Source organism: Phyllostomus hastatus, unplaced genomic scaffold (genome assembly GCF_019186645.2).
Source record: "Phyllostomus hastatus isolate PE091 unplaced genomic scaffold, TTU_PhHast_1.1 phas_scaffold_93, whole genome shotgun sequence".
Lineage (NCBI taxonomy): Eukaryota > Metazoa > Chordata > Mammalia > Chiroptera > Phyllostomidae > Phyllostomus > Phyllostomus hastatus.
The window spans coordinates 3,076,881-3,096,022 of record NW_025334042.1 but is presented as its reverse complement, the minus strand read 5'-3'; the positions used below and the strand labels follow the sequence as shown (position 1 = coordinate 3,096,022).

Here is a 19,142-nt window from a genome sequence, read left to right as displayed (position 1 = left end):
ATATGCCTCTTTGCAAATGTGCAAAATGAAAATATAAAGAGGTATTGAACATCATTTCAGAACAGTAGCTTTAAATATAGTTGGTCTATTCTCCACCAAGTTGCCCCAACCCTATATTTTGAACAGGAAAGTGCTGTGTAGACCAGTTTTGAGCTGCTTTTTCCATTAATCAGAGGTTTCAGTATTCCTTTATGTCATGCCTAAGTTTTAGTGGGAATGAGCAACCACTGTCAGCCTCTGGTGAGAGGACTCCCTAGAAATGCAGTAGCCCGGCCTGCTGCATGTCAGTGCCTGGCTCCCAGCATCGCTCTCTAGTGCTCTTTCCCCTGGCCACTGACTGCACATTTCACACGGGATTCTGTTCTTCCTTTGCTAGGGGCCTTGTGGAGATATCACGGAATAATATTTCTTCTGGTTGCCAGGGTTTTTATATTGATTCAGTGGCATATCTGATTGAAAAGTACACTAGCAAAATTAGGAGGAATTATGGACGAGCATTTAATTGTAATGCCTTGAACTTGAGGTGTATTGTCAGTCATGATTTTTATAATTACTCATTCACTTTTAGTGAGGTTGTCTAAAACTTTATTTGTGCTTATCTTTTAGTCCAGTACTCATTTGGGAAATATAGGAATATTTGTTGTCATTCCTTCCTAACATTAATAGTAATAAAAATGAGGAGGGGGGATGACATTACTGTATATTGAAACAATTTTCTATGTCCCTTGCACTTGGCTACGCACAGCATTTTGGTAAAGCCCATACAGAGCCTTTGATGTGAAGCATGCACTGTGCCAAGCACTGGATAAACCTGATCTCATTTCATCATTATAATAACTTGTAAGAAATTATTATCCCCATTTTCCAGATAAAAAAACTGATGCCCAAGTGCAAAAAGTCACAGGTTCCTTCTAAATAACTGTTTTATTCAAGGTGGCTTTCTTAGCAGAGGCCAAAGGAGAAAGAAATGGGCATAGAATGAGAGATGGGGGTAGAGGGTGTTGTAATAGAGTCAACCTTTGTAAATGCAGGTTATTTTTTAGTCTGGTATTTTAACGTCATGGATTGTCTGCCCTGGAAGAAGAAAGAACATTAGTATGTGTTAGTCAGAACAAGATCTACAGTGTTAGCAAGGAAGCCTCAACCAAAGCAGTCTTTTAATTTCTACTTAGATTAGGAAAACAATCTTTTAAATGAATTAACTGCAAATTAATTAAAATTAATTAAATGGTAGGCCACACTCTATATCAATAGCATGTATAGTGCCCCTGAAAAAAAGAGGTACTCTTAGAGAGGCTAGTGATTTGAGAAATGTTTCTCATTGTCTTTGAAAATAATTAAAACCACATTTCAATGTTAATATAATTGCTAATGAAAAAAAATCTTGTATTAACACTGCAGAGAGGGAACTTAGAACATATATACTTTAGCCTTGTCCAATTAAAATGAAAAATGAAGTCCAAAGCAATGACCTTGACTACAGGCAGTTACTGGCCAAAATATATATTTTAAAATAGTGTGATTTTTCTTTGACAAATAGTAGTATTCTTTGGGAGATGTTTTAAGTGTATTATTAGAATTATTTCTACATCTTATTAAGTAGCATTTTTCTATATTAGAATGTATTTTATTTTAATAATAACAGAGTCTTATTTTATAAATGGAATTATACATTGATTTATCTTATTGCTAAAGTAATTATAAAAGTTATCCAATTATTAAACTTGAAATATATGGGTTTACAAAAAACAAGATAGTTATCTACAATCCCCAAACTCAGAAGCAAAGGCTGTTAATATTCTCTTATTTATCCTCTGTCTCTCTTCCTAACATATACATTGTTTTTTAAAAGCATAACACAATTGTATTATATATTATATACATATTATACTGTCTTTAATAATATAATTAAGTTAAATAATATATTTACCATATTATTGAATATTAATCTATGCTATCATTTTAATTGCTATTTTTATCTTAAAACAGTCTGTTATTATTTTAGATGAATCCTGATTTTTAACGTTAAAAAACAATGCAGTAACAAAAATTCTCATAGCAAAATCTTTGGAAATTTTTTCTTATTGTTTAATTTATCAATCTACTTCACAACTTTCCATTTAATAATTGAAGTACCAGTTTATTATGATTTAAAATATTAGTTCCATTTCAACATCATTTTTTAACTCAGTAAAAAATTTTCCTAAAAGATACCTGCTTTTATTTTTCTACCTGCTTTTTTTTTGTTACTTTTACCCCAAACATTTAGCTTTTAGGCATTTGCTTTTGTCAAGGTAAAACAGGTTAAACTTGTCAGCAAAATACAAAAATAAATTATTTTACAATGATATACTGAACTTTTTTGCTTTAAAACTTGTTTGTACAAATGAACTTTGTCATGACCTTATTTAAATAGAGAATAAAATATAAAGTATAGTAGAAGTTACATTTAGTAGCTAATAATTTCTGCAATGTTAGTACACTAGAAAAAAAATAAAGGCACTTCCTTTAGGCTAATCACCACCCCATCTGTCTCTTCTAAAGGCAGCTAGAAAAGACTACCTCTCTGTGTGTGTGTGTGTACGATGTATACTATACCTAGAGAAAAACAAGCATATCTTTCCTTCCTGGATGATAAAATTCCATTAAAAGATTTGCTTCTTTCTGAAGCAGCAGTTAAATAGGAATGACCATGGGGATATTCACATTTTCATAAACAATTTACATGTTCATGAGAAGGAGCTACTCTCCCAGTAATCCTGATACCAAGAATCTCACAGGACTCATTTGTACTGATCATAACTATGGGTTCTGTGGGCTTATCAGCTCATGCTTTACAAACAAATGAGCTTTTTCATTTGTTCCTAATGACTTTGGTTTATACAGTGAGATCTTAAACTGTCCCCAGAGCAATTATTTTGCTAAAATGTTATTAAACATCTTTACAAAGTTAGCAACAAAGAGAGGTTTCACTAACAATGGAAACCATTGAAACCCAAGGGTTCTTGGTAAATGCAGGACTCACAAATTTTATTTTATTCTCAGTGATAAGTACAAATAATCTTTGACCTGTGCATTGATTTCTTATATGATGGGTGGATGAGGAAAATGAGGGGTTGATGAGGCAGGAAGAGGTGCTAAGAAAACTAAAGAAGCATTCTTCTCCCACTAGACTAACCATCTCTGTCCTTGCTTTTCTAAGGAGCTTTATTAGCCTTAAGCAATGCAAACCTCCTAGCATCTGCTAATAGAGCCATTTCCTTCCTGAAATTTTGGGGATTTGTAATGGAAACTCAAGTCTGTTTTTCAATGGACAATCAACAGACTTTAGATTATATATTTAAACATATGTGTGTCCCATTTTCATAGTAATCAAATTTGATGCACCTGGTGTGCATAGAGGGACAGCTGCTGATAAGCCTGCAGCTTGACCTGCAGTATCTTGCAGATCACATCCAATGATGCAGTCTTTCTCTGGGTTTATGGCTGCAGCTTCAGGTATAGAATCTGCCCCTATTCTGGGCAGCTTTGCTTTCAAAGGCCTCCTTTGTCCAGGACAACTTTTGTGAGATTCTTTCAGAGTCCTCTGTCCGCCATTTCATTCAACACTTTATTGCTGGGTTCCCTTTCAGAATTCCTTTTCCTTGCTCTGTGTATGTTCTTAAATACACAGCTAGCTGATATCCTTTCAGTCTGCCAGAGGTGGCATTTTAACAAGCATCACTTCCATGAACCAGAATAGCTACTTTTTTTTTCCAATTTTAAGCATATTAATATATTTCTCTGCATATTTTTCAGCTATTACATTTTATTTATTTATTTTATTGTTCAATTACAGTTGTCCCCATTTTCCCCCCAACACTCTCCCCTGCCCTACCCACCACCCCCACCTCCCACAGTCAATTCTTCCCCTAGTCGTCCTTGCCCTGGGTCCTTAATGTGTTCCATGACTTGACTCTCCTTCTTCTTTCCCCCTTTATCCCCCTCCCCCTTTCCTCTGGCTATTGTCAGCAGAGTAGATAGTCTTACTGACATTGAATATGTCTCCAAGATGACTGATTAAGCTGTGTATAAGAAATAATGATTAAAGAAAAAGTCAGAGGTGACATGTGTGGCCTGTTCAGCACTGAGAATTATAGGTTGGATGCATGATGATTGGCAGCCCATTGGGTAGGCCCAGGGGTTGGTGGTAGTGCTCTTGTGAAGGATATACCAATTTCTTATTTCATTTTTTCTTATTTTTACTTTTTATCAGGGAGTGCTTTATTGAACAACAAAAATCAGAATTCATTGACAATTATTTGAATATGACTACTAATAGAAATCAATATACCTTATTTTCATTGTTATTAGCCATCTGTAAGCGGATGTAAATAAAAACAACTTTTTATGTACAGATCATCCTGGTTCCCAACTTACTATATAGTTGTTGACAGTGCAAAACACCTCCCAAAACAGAGTTTCCTTTCCTGCTAAAAGAGGTTTATAATATAGACATCATGGTATTATTATAGAGACTAGGTAAAACAAGATGTATAACTTGAAACACAGTATTGCACAGAACTGTTATTTTCTACCTCTGATGCCCCGTTAGCGAGTGTCCAGGGCTTTGGATCTCCATCCATTTGTTCATTTGCATATGCATCTTGTATGTTTCAGCAACAGCCAATAGCAACTACTGAGTAACAAACATATGGATTGTTGGTAATAACTATAGTATGTGGCATTCAAGTTAGTGCTAAGGAACATAGTTTAATATTCACTTTTTCTTTTTGCCTTTTTATGTTTCTGTATGCCTTTTCTCCTTGAAACCATTTCTGCTTGAGACTAGTTTCGTAGGCAGTAACCAACCTTATTCAATAGGTTTTGTTCCTGTATTCTCTCTGGCTCTCTCTGGTATATTACTAGCTTAATGAACTTCTACTAGAAAGTAAACTGTTACTATTAGGTCTAATATTAAGAAAATATGCAGAAAAATATTAAGAAAAATGGTTGGTAAGTGATGATTACAGTACAACTTTTAGTATTATTTTTTGCAAATATTTATACTGATCTCTTGGCCAAAGTCATGACAATAATACAGTGTAATGCTCTGTAGTTTGTAATTTTTGGAAGAAAAGACTCAGCCTCTTTTCTAGCTATTGATTTAGAGAAAGACTAGATGTTTTAGCTTTCTGATTGCACTTAGTAAACACGGAGGCCTTTTTTGTGATTTTATGTTGTATTACCAGGACTGACAAAGTCTTCAAAATGTGGTGGCAGTGTTTTTATCCTAAGCACTTTCAGGACTGCTGTGCGGCAAACAGGTGGTAGGCAGAGCAGGAAGAATAAGGTTTCACCAACCATTGGGAAGACAATTGTTGCTACTTTCTTTAAGGGGGTGCAGAGCTAATAGGTAAAAGAAGGAAAAATGTGAAGTTCTTTGCTCGTTTCTTCTTATATCTCTATTCCTTTTGTTTAGAAAAAAATTAATCAACCAAATAAACAAACAAAAAAAAGGGGCTCGGTCAGCAAAGTTAAAGTAAATTTTCTCCAAATGCTTTAATTACTTGCAGGAAGGGACAGAATAAATACTGTTTTAGCCGTTTCTGGGAGCCATGAATTTTGTATGATACTTCTAACAACTCTGCTGATCTGGTATCTTGATATACATGCCACAGTAATCTGAATGTAGCCCTACTCAGCTGCTGAGCAGAGGACAAAGATCATTCTACTGATAGTCACACAGACACTTTCTCTTTTCACCAAGTACTTCTTTCACCACAGCAGTGTTTTAACCAAGTCCTAAATTTTTAGAAGGGATTGTTTTATCTTGTTTTTCAGAGAAAGTACTTATTATTATTAGTCACATTCAAATGATAAATGAGAATTTTTAATAATAGATTACTGAATACATAAACAGATATGCATTTTAACTTTTTTAAAGTATTGGAGCATTCTTTCAGAGAACTGTATTTTTAAAATGTGATGTATACAAGGTTTGTCCAGAAGGTATCCAGCCAAGTACTATGAAAAATGAGACATCTATTGAAGAAGACACAAGAAACGATGTATATAGGACAATGACACCTTAATCCCTCTCAAACAAGGCACCCTTTGACCTCACATAGTTCTCCCAAACACCATCAGCTGTCTGTTGTATTTTCCTGAATCTCATTGATGGTCTAAAATTTCTCCCCTGTCAAATTTGACTTTAGTTTTGGGAAAAGCCAGCAGTTGCAGGGTGCCAAATCTGGGCTATAGGGGGTGCTGAGTCACCTGGGTGATTTGATGTTTCATCAATAATCTCTGCATGAGACATGATGCATGAGCAGGGTTGCTGTCATGATGAAGCTGCCAATCACCAGTTGCCCATAGCTGTGGCCTTCTGAATCATCCAAATAGTTTCCGTGGAGGAATGTTCAAGTTTAAAGCAAAATCTGATGCAGATTCATTGGTCCACTTGCTCAGTCATTTTGAATGTGATGGCTACACAGTACACAAGCTCACTCAATAGCATCTACTGCCTCCACTGACTAGTACAGTGAAGTTATTATTGTTCACGCATGTGCATTCCAGTCTACTTTCCTTGGCTGCCAGGTTACACTGATGTTCTGTAAACCATTCTTGTTATATTAACAATGGCTGGACATTTCCTGGACAGACCTTGTATATTTAAATTTGAAAGAAGAATATTTAGTAAAATATTGCTATGGCAAAGTACACAGGAGAATTTATAACTTATAAATGACCAAGATTGACTAACTACACTGCCAGTTTCCCACTGTATTTTGGAGTCAAAATTTAGTGTATTTTTTAACCATTTTAAACATAGAAGAAAAGAACTTCTTTATCAAAATTTAAAATTTATATTTTATTTGTTTATTATCCATATTATTTGTTTTATTTGTTTATTATCCAATTAATATTTTAGGTTCCAAAATTTGGAGAGTTATTTGAGAAAAATAATTTTAAAAAGTTATCTAAGAATTTAGGAGAAAAGTGTTTCTGTTTAATCCAAATTAGTCAGTCATTCTCTTTAATCAGTGCTTTGTTGTCATTCTTGGGTCTACCAATTATGAGCAAAATCTGTGGTTGATGAGTCTATTTATGTTGGTGAAAATATAAAACACCTTGTTTTTATTGGTTTCTTAAACTTTTGTGTTCCAATTATTGTTTAAATATAGTTTCAAGAGTAGAAAAAATTCATTCAAAACTACCTTTAAATAAAATATATTAATTATTTTATTTATTTAGTTGCCAATATTTTTGAATATTGTTATTATATAGTATTATTCTTGTTCAGATAAACTCTAATTAATGAAGTCATCTTTTAAAAAACTGACTGCCACAAAGCAGCATCTGTCTTTATTTTCAATACTATGAGCCTTTTAATGAACACAAAACCTCCATGTGTTGCTTCTTTAGAATACCACTGAATGTTAGAGACATCGTGTACTGCACCGGAGTTTCACTGCTAGATGAGGATGTCTGGGAATTCATATGGATGAAATTCCACTCCACCACTGCAGTTTCTGAGAAAAAAATATTATTGGAAGCCTTAACTTGCAGTGATGACAGGAATTTATTAAATAGGTGGGTCCATTAATGTTCCAAATTTACTTGTGTAGTGAAACTATTCTTGCCCTGGCTGGGTAGCTCTGTTGGTTACAGTGTCATCTGGATATGCCAAGGTTGTGGATTCAGTCTGTGGTTAGGACCTGTACAAGAATCAACCAAAGAATGCATAAATAAGTGGAACAACAAATTGATGTTTCTCTTTCTTTCTTTCTCTCTCTCTTTCTCTCTCCTTCTCTCTAAAGTCAATTAATAAAAATGAAAAGAAGGTATTCTCTGTTAACGAAACTGTTTTGAAATTGTCTCTATTTCCTTGAATATATTGCTAGTTACTATAAAATCTATATTCCTAGAACTAAGGAAAGCTGATGTGGTAACATATCTAAAGCTAGTTGACTTGGAAGATGTACTTTGTTTCCAACTAATTTTTAAATATATTTTTTACTTATATATGTAACAAAATGTTTCAACATATAAAAAAGTGTTTAATAAAAGGATTTTAAAAGTAAGTTTGCGTCATCAAACCAGAATTGTGACTTCTTTACTCACAAGATTTTTTTCAGGATTTAATTAATGTATTAATGAACATACTATGAGCTTAATCTTCCTTCTTTGTTATAACCAGAAAGTTATTCTGTTGATTAATTTGTATTAGTCAAGTTTACCCTGGACTGTTCTCTTGAAGAATATGAGAAATTATATCATGTAATTTTTGTAATTTTATAAAAATATTCGTTATTGGACTAAAACTTTCCCCACAATTCTGTCTTTAAAGGCTTCTGAATCTGTCACTGAATTCAGAGGTGGTGCTGGATCAGGATGCAATTGATGTGATAATCCACGTGGCTCGAAATCCACATGGCCGGGACCTTGCCTGGAAATTTTTCAGAGATAAGTGGAAGATATTAAATACCAGGTAGATATAAAAGTTCAATCATTCATGCTTGAGTTGGTAAATTAAAGGTGACATATGGAGGTAAAAGCCCAACTTTCTGTGTTAGAACCAAGGTCCAGATAATAGAGTTAGATTTTTAAAAAGTCAACCAAGATGGATCTTGCCATGCCTATTAAACTCAGAATTATTTTAACAATTCTATAACTATTAATTTATTAAAGATTGATAACTGTAGTAACATGGAAATGTGGAGAGTAAATAGTTTTAGCAGTGTAATTTTCCTTGTCAATCTATCAAACTGTCCAAAGTTGAAGAAATTGTTATCATAAAACCTTTATATCCTGAATGTGTTACAAAACATGATGTATCAGTCAGATATAATTATATTATAACAAGAAAACTTTACTTCTGCAGAGTTGTTTTAGGTTCCCTTCAAATATAAATATCACAAAACACCTGAAATAAAACCATGATATAAAGAAGGATCATTTGAATTATTGTCTAATTCTAGTTTCAATATAATTCATTCCCAAGCTATCTGGTTTCATAGTAAGAATTTTTCAGCCTCAATTTTAGAAAATATTTTCTTACATATTTAAATATATTATAATAAATGTTAATTTATTACTCTGATAATCTCAATGGTACTTTAAAATTAAATTTATTATAAAGCATGTAAATGCTACATGTTCTGAAACTTGAACATCCCCAGACAGGGTGCAGACCTTACTGTTCTGTTCCTTAATAACTGGTGTATAAACTTTACTTTTAAAAATGCACCTTTATTAGTCATCCTGGTATAAAAAATATAATCTGAATGAATTTATCATATTAAAACATGTTTCTATTAACAGATATTTTGTTGTCAGAAAGCAGTGATATTTCCAGAAAGCACATTTATGTTGTATTTTCAGCTCAGAAATTGGAATGACTGGAAGATTAGAACTTGCTTTGCTGTCATGCACATAGCACAGTGAATAGCTTAGTACAAGATGAAATTAATATATGCAAGCATTTTATTATAAAGAATATTAAATATCTATCAGCACACAAAGTCTCTTTAGAGAGTGCTTTTGTAGATCAGAGTTCATTATAATGCATATATAAGTTAGTCCCTACCAAAAAGTGTTTGGTTCCTGATATGCCTATTTTCACAGAGAATTCATGATCTCTAATCCAAAGGTAGAAAGATTAAAGAACATTTTAGCATATCTACAGTTATGGCGGTGTTTATCTAACAAATAGGATTGTCTTCATCTGCTTCTACTCCTCTATCAATATTTGAATATTTGAGTTCATGGGGGTGCTGTCCCAAGTTCCTCTTACTCCCTGCCTTGCAGATTCTCCCTGGTTTTAGTTGCTATCTATTCTCATGTTTTCAGTCACTCTCAAATCTTTGTCTCCAACTCAGTCATTACACCTAAGTGGGTGCTTGTAAAGCTAAATCCATCATTTATCTCTTCCTTTTTCTCAGCAAACAATATGACTGCCCACCAGTTGCTCAGCCCAGATACCTAGAAATCTACATGATTCCCCCTTTCCCTTGCTGTATGTATCAATGTCTTGAGGTCTTGTCAATTTAACAATTCCTAAATGTTTCTTGAGTCAGTCCTCTCTTATCTACTACTACAGCCTTAGTGCAGATTCTGATCTCTTACCACTACTGTTAACAATAGTTTTTCATCTCTCTGCCTCTCCAATTACATCCACACTGCACACACACACACTATATACACTAGCCATTTCCATTTGTTCCAAGAATCACTCTGAGAAACAAGTGTGACATTTCCCAGATGTAAAACCTTCAATGGTTTCATGTTGCACCAAAAATCTAAGCTTCCTACTATGACCTCTGACTAACCCCTCGGCCTCTTGTTCTGCTATCCCCAGCCTTACAATTTATACACTCAATACCAAATGCTTGTAGTTGTCTGCAAACACCATGTTGTTTCACACCTTCTTGAATTTGTTTGTGTTGGTCCTCTGCCTAAAATTACTTTCCTCCTTGATATTCAGAACTACTACTCAATCTAAATGCTAGCATGTCCTCAAGTCCTTTCTCAAGGAGCAAAAGAGACCTCCTCTAACCAAGGTGTATAATTTTGTAATCACCACAATAAATGGGAATTATCTGCTTACAATACAATATAGTATAATACCTGTAATAAAGGGATTGTGCCTTATTCATCTTTACATGCCTATAAGCAAAGTATAAGCAAAACGATCTTGGAAAAAGAATTATTTTTATTCCTGCACAGTAGGCCATTTCTTTAACCACATAGTGATAATGAATATCACTTACATTATTATTGAATGCCTATTTATTTTATTTAGCTAACTTTTTCTCATGGAAAAGTCAATGTTGGTAGTACAACAAATTGTGGCAGTCATCCTGTTCAGTCCTCTCATTTCACAGGTGAAAAAACTGAGGCTTCAAAAGCTAAATTATGTCAAGTTCTACAAGTAAGAGCAGAATTAGAAAAAGTCTTGTGGCTGTGTCCGGATCTTCGCATTGAAAAACTTATTTTTGGTGCACTTTTCTTAGTTCTGAGTATGATAGTGCATATTAGGTATACTTAGCATAAAATAGACAAATCAATAAGGTGAAAACTTTTGCCTTGGGCCATGTGTCAAGTAATTATTCTTGTGTTAGAAGAATTATGCAATTCAAATGAACAACTTGATTATTTTATTTTAATACAGACATGAAAAAATGGTAGTCTTTTTGGAAGCATTTTTGAGGAATTTGGCTCAGTTTCTAAGCGTGGAAAGCGAGAACACCAGTGTCAGTGTCGACGGAGCAGACCGAAGGATCTGTGTGGCGCACTGACAGTGCTCTGGTCTGCCTCGCAGCCCTCTTTTTCCTGGTCAGCTAGGTTAAAGTTGACAGTTTTAAAACATTTCTTCCTCCGGCCTTGGATTCGAAATATAATAGTAATTCTGGTATCTAATTTTACAGGGCTCTTTTTTATAAAAATTTGCTACTGCTCATATTTCTCTTAAAAACTGTGAGCCAAATCAGGTGTCATCTGCTGGTATCTCATAACCACAGCTCTTTGCATCTCCCTGACTCCTTGGAGAAATGACCCTGAATGCTCAGAGATCTTCATGGCATCAAGACACCACTTGTCAAATGGAACCCTTGAGAAGGATTGTAAAAAATCTTTATAGTAATATTTTTATTTTTAATTTTCAATTACAGTTGACATACAATATTATATTAATTTCATATATATATATATATCCCAATGATTAGACATTACATAACATACTATGTGATCATTTCAATAAATTTCGTACCCATCTAACACCATGCATAGTTGTTAGAGTATTATTGACTAGATTCCCTATGCTGTACTTTACATCCCTATGACTGTTCTGTAACTACCAATTTGTTACTTCTTAGTCCCTTCACCTTTCATCCATCCTCCCAGTCCCCTTCCCATCTGGCAACCATCAAAATCTTCTCTGTATCTATGAGTGTTTCTGCTCTGCTTTGTTTATTTATTTTTTTGTTTTTATTCAGTTGTTGATAGATTTTCATTTATTGCCATTTATTATTCATATTTTGATCTTTTTTCTTCATCTTAAAGGAGACCCTTTAACATGTTTTTTTGTAATACTGATTGGGTGGTGATGAACTCCTTTAGCTTTTTCTTGTCTGGGAAGCTCTTCATATGTTCTTTGTTTCTAAGTGATAGCTCTGTCAGGTAAAGTAATCTTGGTTGTAGGTGCTTGCTTTTCATCACTGAATATTTCTTGTCAATCCCTTCTGGCCTGCAAAGTTTCTATTGAAAAATCTGCTGATAGTCTTATTGGAGCTCCCTTATAGGTAACACACTGCTTTTTTCTTGCTGCTTTGAAGAGTCTCTAACATTTTTGCATTTTAATTATGATGTTTTTGGTGTAGGCTTTTGGGGGCTTATTTTGTCTAGGACTCCCTGTGCTTCTTGGACTTGTATGTCTATTTCCTTCACCAGGTTAGGGAAGTTTTGCATCATTATCTTTTCAAATAGGTTTTCAAAGACCAAGAAATAGTAGTATTTTTAAATTATTGCCTGTATTAACATTAACACTTATTTTTGTCTTTTGAGGTATGGGGAGGCATTATTTATGAATTCCAAACTTATCAGTGGAGTTACAGAATTTCTTAATACTGAAGGCGAACTCAAAGAGGTAAATATTTTGAGATTTATAGTGCTTTTATTTTATAAACATATGAAAGTTTAACCATTTTCTTCCAACAGAATCATATTCATTACTTTATCTCACACACACACACACAAACATACTCACCCATACTAAAGACTTTACTCAATTCATGTTTTACAAAGACATTTTTAACATCTTAAACATTAAGTGCCTTCTAGAAGTGTTTTAACGGGGTATTCCAATCCACTCCTGACATCTTTAATTGAATCAGCTGCTTGTCAGCTGATGCCATGAATCCATTTTAGGATCCTCAAAATAACAAAACTATCCTGTTGCAATGACTCAGTATTTGGATACGGAAGATCAAGGCTGAAGGTGAGATACTGAACTTGAGTCTCATTGCTTTCTGCTCAGGCCTCTACAGAGAATGGATAACTGGATCTGATGATAATGCTTCATTCTATTCAGTCTGTTAAATGGAATTAATTCATATATTGAAAGGGAGTATATGTGTACTTGAAATATGTGTACTTTTAATTGATTAAAATGAGTGGTGCTTCCCACATCTATTTCTTTTTTGCTTGGTATTCACCTGCACTATTATTATATAACTGAGATTTGTCACTGAGAATCATGGTTTCCTCAGTTTTCATTGATGGAATGCCTGATACTTTGACCCAGAGCCAATCACATTGAGCAGCCCTCACAAGCATCAACCCTGGCAACACCCTTAATATCTCCTGATATCGCCCAGTTTTGTATGATGATCTCCCACACACTGATTTGGGTTCTTTCATACCATGAACTACGCTAGGTCTCTAATGATAATGATTTGAAATCCAGTTTTTATCCCTGCTACCTGTGTTCCCAGTCCTGAAGGATTTGATTTTGAAAGCCCCAGCATATTTCACTATATTTTTAATAAAGGAAGATAAATGGAAGGTCTTTCTTCATATCCATATGAAGCAGAGAGAAGAAGCAATTAAATTAATGACTACTTCCAATTTTGTCTGTATTCAAATGAAGTACTTTTAAATCCATGATTTTATATTCAATACCCTGGGAGTAAAAGACTCATTTAGTCACAACCTGTACAGCCACTGAGTGAATGCAGAAGTGAACAGTCTTTCCCTTCCTCTTCCTTTCCCTCTCCTCCCTCCTCCTTATTGCTGCCTTCCTATTCTCTCGGCTTCTCGCCTCCCTGCCTCTCCCTTGGCCCCTCTCCCTCTTCTTCTGTCCTCTAACTCCACATGTCTTTCATGTTTTTTCTTTGCTTTGGTAATATCAGGCCACAGAGAAAAAAAACACATCTTTTAAATGGACATTTAACTGGTTTTTATGCATTTTATGATTTTTTTGTATTTCACTTACATATTAACTTTTTACACTTAATTTAATTGTATTTGAAATGTTTCAAGACCTTTATAATGAAAGACGCAATTTCAAAACTGAAACTAAATTGTGACTGTTTGTTCCTTACCTGCAAAGCAGCTGACTTTACAACTGGAGCTCTCCATCACGTGGGTTGTGACTCCTTTCACGTCACAGCTGCATGCTTGACTTTCTAGCTTCTCAACTGTGGCCTGAGGTATCTCCATACTTTCACCATTTAATCATTGGTCTGATTAGGGACCACTATTGCTGGGTGGGATGGGGGTTTAATTTGTATTGTGGGTAACTCCTTTCCAAAAATATAGAGAAGCTGAGTCTCATTCTTCCATGACCAATGAGCCTCATAAACAGAAAACCCAACGTGCTCCCTTTGGATATGGCACATTCTTATTTCAGCCATTTATAGATCAGAAGGGAATCAGCGTCTTTATGAATTCTGAAAACTCATTTAAGGTTTGAATGATCCCCATTACTTTAGGGGCACTAAGTAGAGATACTGATGTTGTTACATGGTCTCATCCCCAAAATTGCATTCTAGACCCTGAAACTGGCAATAACATGGCTCCAGACATTTGAATAATATTTCTCCATGAAGCAATACTTTATTTCCTTAATTTTAAACTAATGGAAGTACAACCACATGGAGCATCAGAGGCTTTTGCCATTTTTCCATACCAATGCCCTTGAAGCAGTACTCTCCAGCACTCATTTTCCTACATCTTGAACTTAATGTAGAACACTGTTGTAGGGGGATATAGAGCCCATTCATCGCAGACACCCCATTTATAGATAATTGTCTATTTTGTGATGTTTAGCGTCTAAGGTACCCTAACACAGGAGTTTCATAGAATGCTAAAATGTTTTTAATAGGGAAATTGACAAGCCTGTCTAGAAGTTTTATTCTGTGAAGAACAGGGGGAAAAACTCTGACATCTTACTGAATGTTACTTTACTAAAATGCCTAAACTTGCAATGTTTTTATAATATAAAAGCCTAAGATAGCATAGATATTTAGGAAACAAAATAGTAAAAACTAATAGCAGCAGAAATCTTGCCAAGGAGCCGCAGAAATAAGCAAACTAAAATGCCAAATGTCCCCCATCTACCCCCACGGCCTCTAAAGTGAGGCAGGAGTCTGGAAGGCATGGTGATTACTCCCTAGGACCAGTGAGAGGGCCGCTCTGACCACCTGTTTGCTAGCAGAGCTGAGGAGAAATAAGGGGCATACAGTCCATTTATGCCAACTACGGAAAGTGAGCCAGATGTCTTCTGATGAATAAGCTACTCCTAAGATTCATATGAGTCACCCCAGGCTCTCTGAGCTCACGAGGGCAGTATTTAGTGTGCTTAAAAAGTGATTTAAGAGACCTACCGGTTACATTTTCTACTGAGTGCTCCCTTGCAGGATAATCTGACCTGCTATCCTGTTGATAGCACATTCGTATTCAAACCTATTGTTTGCCTTTAAGGAGGACTTAGAGATTTATTTCATGTGTTCAGGCTGGCGTGCTTGTCTCATCAAGAAACCTACAACATTCTCCACAGAGTCAAAGTCGCCAAAGGGTCATTAGTACTATTTGGAATGTTCAGGGACTGCCTAGGAAAATATACAATAAAGCAGAACACATTTTATGAGTAGTAGATGTAATTTTTCCTGATTGATATATTATATAAATAATGTACAAATGTACAATATAATATATATATTTTTGTAATAAATGAAAACACTATATTCAAAACATAGATCCACATGTTATTTGTTGCTGTAAGATAGAGACTGAATTGGTTTGAACATAACTATATAAATGCAAATGAATTATGGAATTAATTAGCTAAAGTTTGAAAATGTCATTCAGGTGCTTCCATTAGACTTCCTTTTTACATATGTGTACATGTTATAGGTCTATGTGTGTGGGGTAGTGCCTGAGATAAGGGAGTTATTCAATAATTCCCAGTCTTTTCTTTTCTTCTCCTTTCTTTAGTATGTGTCTATTTGGTCAAATGTCAAATCAGTTTTAAGGATAGTGCTGATAAATCTTAATTATATGTTGAATACCACATGTTTGTTATAAAATAGCATAGTGATTTTGAATTCTTGGAACAGATATAGTTCTGAGATACGATTATCCATTGCTAATGTGGTAGGGCATGGCAGTTTGTAGGGAAGTAGAGGACAAACTTTGAAAAACCCACTGGTATCACGTAATTAAAATAATAGTCATAAACAAACTATGCTACCCATAAACTGACTTTTAGATTAATTTGAAAGGTATAATTTACTCCATTTTAAATGCCCTTCCCCCCATTTCTCCCTGTCCTTGGGCCAGTCCTGATGCACTGCATTTCCCTCCTGGCATATTCTCCATGTAGTACCCACCTGTGATGAATCCCACCCCACACTAATTACACCACATAATGTTTCTGTGTTGCAAGTTGATTTTTCACATTTGTCTATTAGCATCACAATTGCTGGTTGGTTGCCAGTTTCTTAAGACATCCCAAACAGAAGGAAATGCTGCTAGCATTGACTCTTGATATCAAATCCTTGAGCATTCTCAGAATATGTAAACTCTTTAGAAAAAATCCCATATCCATAAAAATTATGACAAAATACTTAAAAATAGGCTGGGATGGGAGTAAAAGGCAGAAAACTATACTTGAACAATTAAAATAAAAAATAAAAATTATAACATTTTAATTTGGTGTTCAAATTCTCTGGTTTAGTGAGACCACGTTCCTCCTCCATTCTTTCTAAATATTGTTACACAGGTGAGGGCAATGCTATTTAGTCATCCCATTTTAGGTCATCAGTTTTTTTACCCCCACTACCCAATAACCTCAGTAATTCCCTTGCCATCAAAGATAGTGTCAAACCCTCAGACCGCTTATTTGAAGATGAAGAATAATTTTCTCTCTACAAACAAAAAGTGAACTTTAATCCTTATATTCAGTTTTAAGGCTATTTTGTCCGTTGGATATACTTTGTAATTAGAACTTGTCTACTATGAAATTCATCCATTGGATATGCTGTGTAATTAGAACTGAGCCTATTATGAAAAATAAATTAAATATGTCTGTTTTAATATTTCCTTTTTTCTTTTTTTTATTGTTGTTCAAGTACACTTGTATGAAATAAGAGCTGATTTTATGGCTTTTTAGCTGGAATGTCCACTCTGTTTTTTCCTTTCAGTTCCCAAATAAATCACACCTAATGGACACAGTCATATTGCATGTCAATACTAAGCTCACCCCACACACTAAGTATACCTTCTATAGTGACTGTGGAACATTGTTTCAAATGGATTCTCATTTACATATGTTGGACATGAGCTCATAAGACATACATATTTACCATTTAAAACTTTTTATTTTCAGCTAAAGAACTTTATGAAGAGCTATGATGGAGTAGCTGCTGCCTCTTTCTCAAGAGCTGTGGAAACTGTCGAAGCCAATGTGCGCTGGAAAATGCTTTACCAAGACGAGCTTTTCCAATGGTTAGGGAAAGCTCTGAGACACTAGTATGTGTCTCAAAAACAACTCAACTCAGAAATTCTGTGAAAAGCTCTGCTTTACGTAGAGTGAAGAAAATGGCCCAATTTTCAGTGTTAACGTGTGGGAGGAATTTTTTTAAATTGGTTTTGGGGGATTTTTTTTTCATTCATTCAGTTTTGTTTCTCTACTGGGTGTTCTTCTTTAAAGAAGCCCCTGCAAGTAAAACTAGCCATGCTTGCTTCAGCTGTACATTCCTTGCTCTACAGGACCGAGTACGGTAGTGGTGCATGTTGATGTTGCAGTCAGTCTGGAAAAACATATTCAGAATATTTTGTGCATGGTTGTATGGTCCTGCCCGTGTTTCAGCATGCTTATTTAAAATGTCCAATATTATATGTTACATATGTTACATCCAGGATGGGCATTATGCAAAAGCACAAATATTATCTGTGACAATCAGTGTTGCAATGAAAGAAAAAGTAAAACAGAAAATTATATTCTTAGTCTTGGGCATTGTAAGAGGTGAAATAGCCTTTAAGGGATCAAGGTCAATTATTTCAGCACTTGGATTGTCTTGACATGACTATTGTTTTGTTAACTCATTTTCCTTGAGTTAAAGTTGTGTATATGTTACAAAAGGCATATAGATAATGTATACATATGTATATGTATATAGGAAAGCCTCATATGTATATAGTGTGTTGTACACTGAACTTCTGCAAAGAACCAAGAAACATTTATCTCTTTTCATAAACTTCTGCAAACTTTGAAAAAGCTGAAAAGAATTTATGTCGACACTATACTTCTTGACAATTTTCCTAAGTTTCTCAATTGTCGTGAATTTCTCATCTACTTCCTTAACAGTGGTCTACTCTACTACATAAAAAATGAATTCAAACAAAATTTATTTGTAAACTAAACAATTTTCTAATTCTCCTAAGTAAGTGGCAGCTTTGCATTCTAAATATAGATCTGTTATCCTTTTGGTCAAACTTTCTATTGTGTAAAACAATTGTGCATACTTAATAATTATTAATGCTGCAAAAATATTTATTTTTTCATCTTGTTTGTTTTTCCTTCTCATGTTGGGTATCTGGACAGTTAAAATACTCACTTGTGTGTTGGTTTTGTGTCTATGAATCTAATCCTCCATTAAGCAACTGTACCTCAAATGGGTCTATTAGCCTTTAATGACCTTTGATGAGTCATGCCATCTATTAAAAGCTGAAAGGTTACTCTCTTGAACAAAACTTTTTCTTTGGCATTGACAACGCTTTTCTTTGTGTTATATAACACATTTCTAAATGCTACTCTCACTCAGTAGGTCAACCCTCTAAACGTTGCTTAGATGCTCCAAATTGACATATTTTATCATTATAAAATACCAACAGAACTACCGTACATAAGCCGAATGTTTGTGGACCACTTTCTACTTTCCTGAGGTTTTTCACTCTTCCAAATCTCCTCCAAATCTTATTGCAAATCATTGGAAGGAAGTATTCTAACTCTAACAATGAACACTGGCAAAAAAACAAATAGGTATCTTAGAAAGCAAAGCCATAGACTTATTGTAGGTTTGTAGTTGCTAATCCATAGAGTGTCACCTAAAATTGAGTATTGTCTTTTTAGCAGTTACTGTCTATTATTTACACCT

General features: G+C 34.6%; 1 protein-coding gene across 2 annotated transcripts in view; it reads left to right on the top strand.

The window, feature by feature from the left end:
• Nucleotides 1-18,723, top strand: part of TRHDE (thyrotropin releasing hormone degrading enzyme) — a 365,898-nt gene extending 347,175 nt beyond the window's left edge. For both annotated transcript variants that reach the window (XM_045829492.1, XM_045829491.1), the window contains 4 exons: nt 7,408-7,575; nt 8,333-8,473; nt 12,547-12,628; nt 17,372-18,723. In XM_045829492.1, the coding sequence (XP_045685448.1) occupies nt 7,408-7,575; nt 8,333-8,473; nt 12,547-12,628; nt 17,372-17,515 (535 nt within the window). In that variant the 3' untranslated portion in view covers nt 17,516-18,723. The remainder of the gene's footprint in view (nt 1-7,407; nt 7,576-8,332; nt 8,474-12,546; nt 12,629-17,371) is intronic.
• Nucleotides 18,724-19,142: the final 419 nt, after the last annotated feature.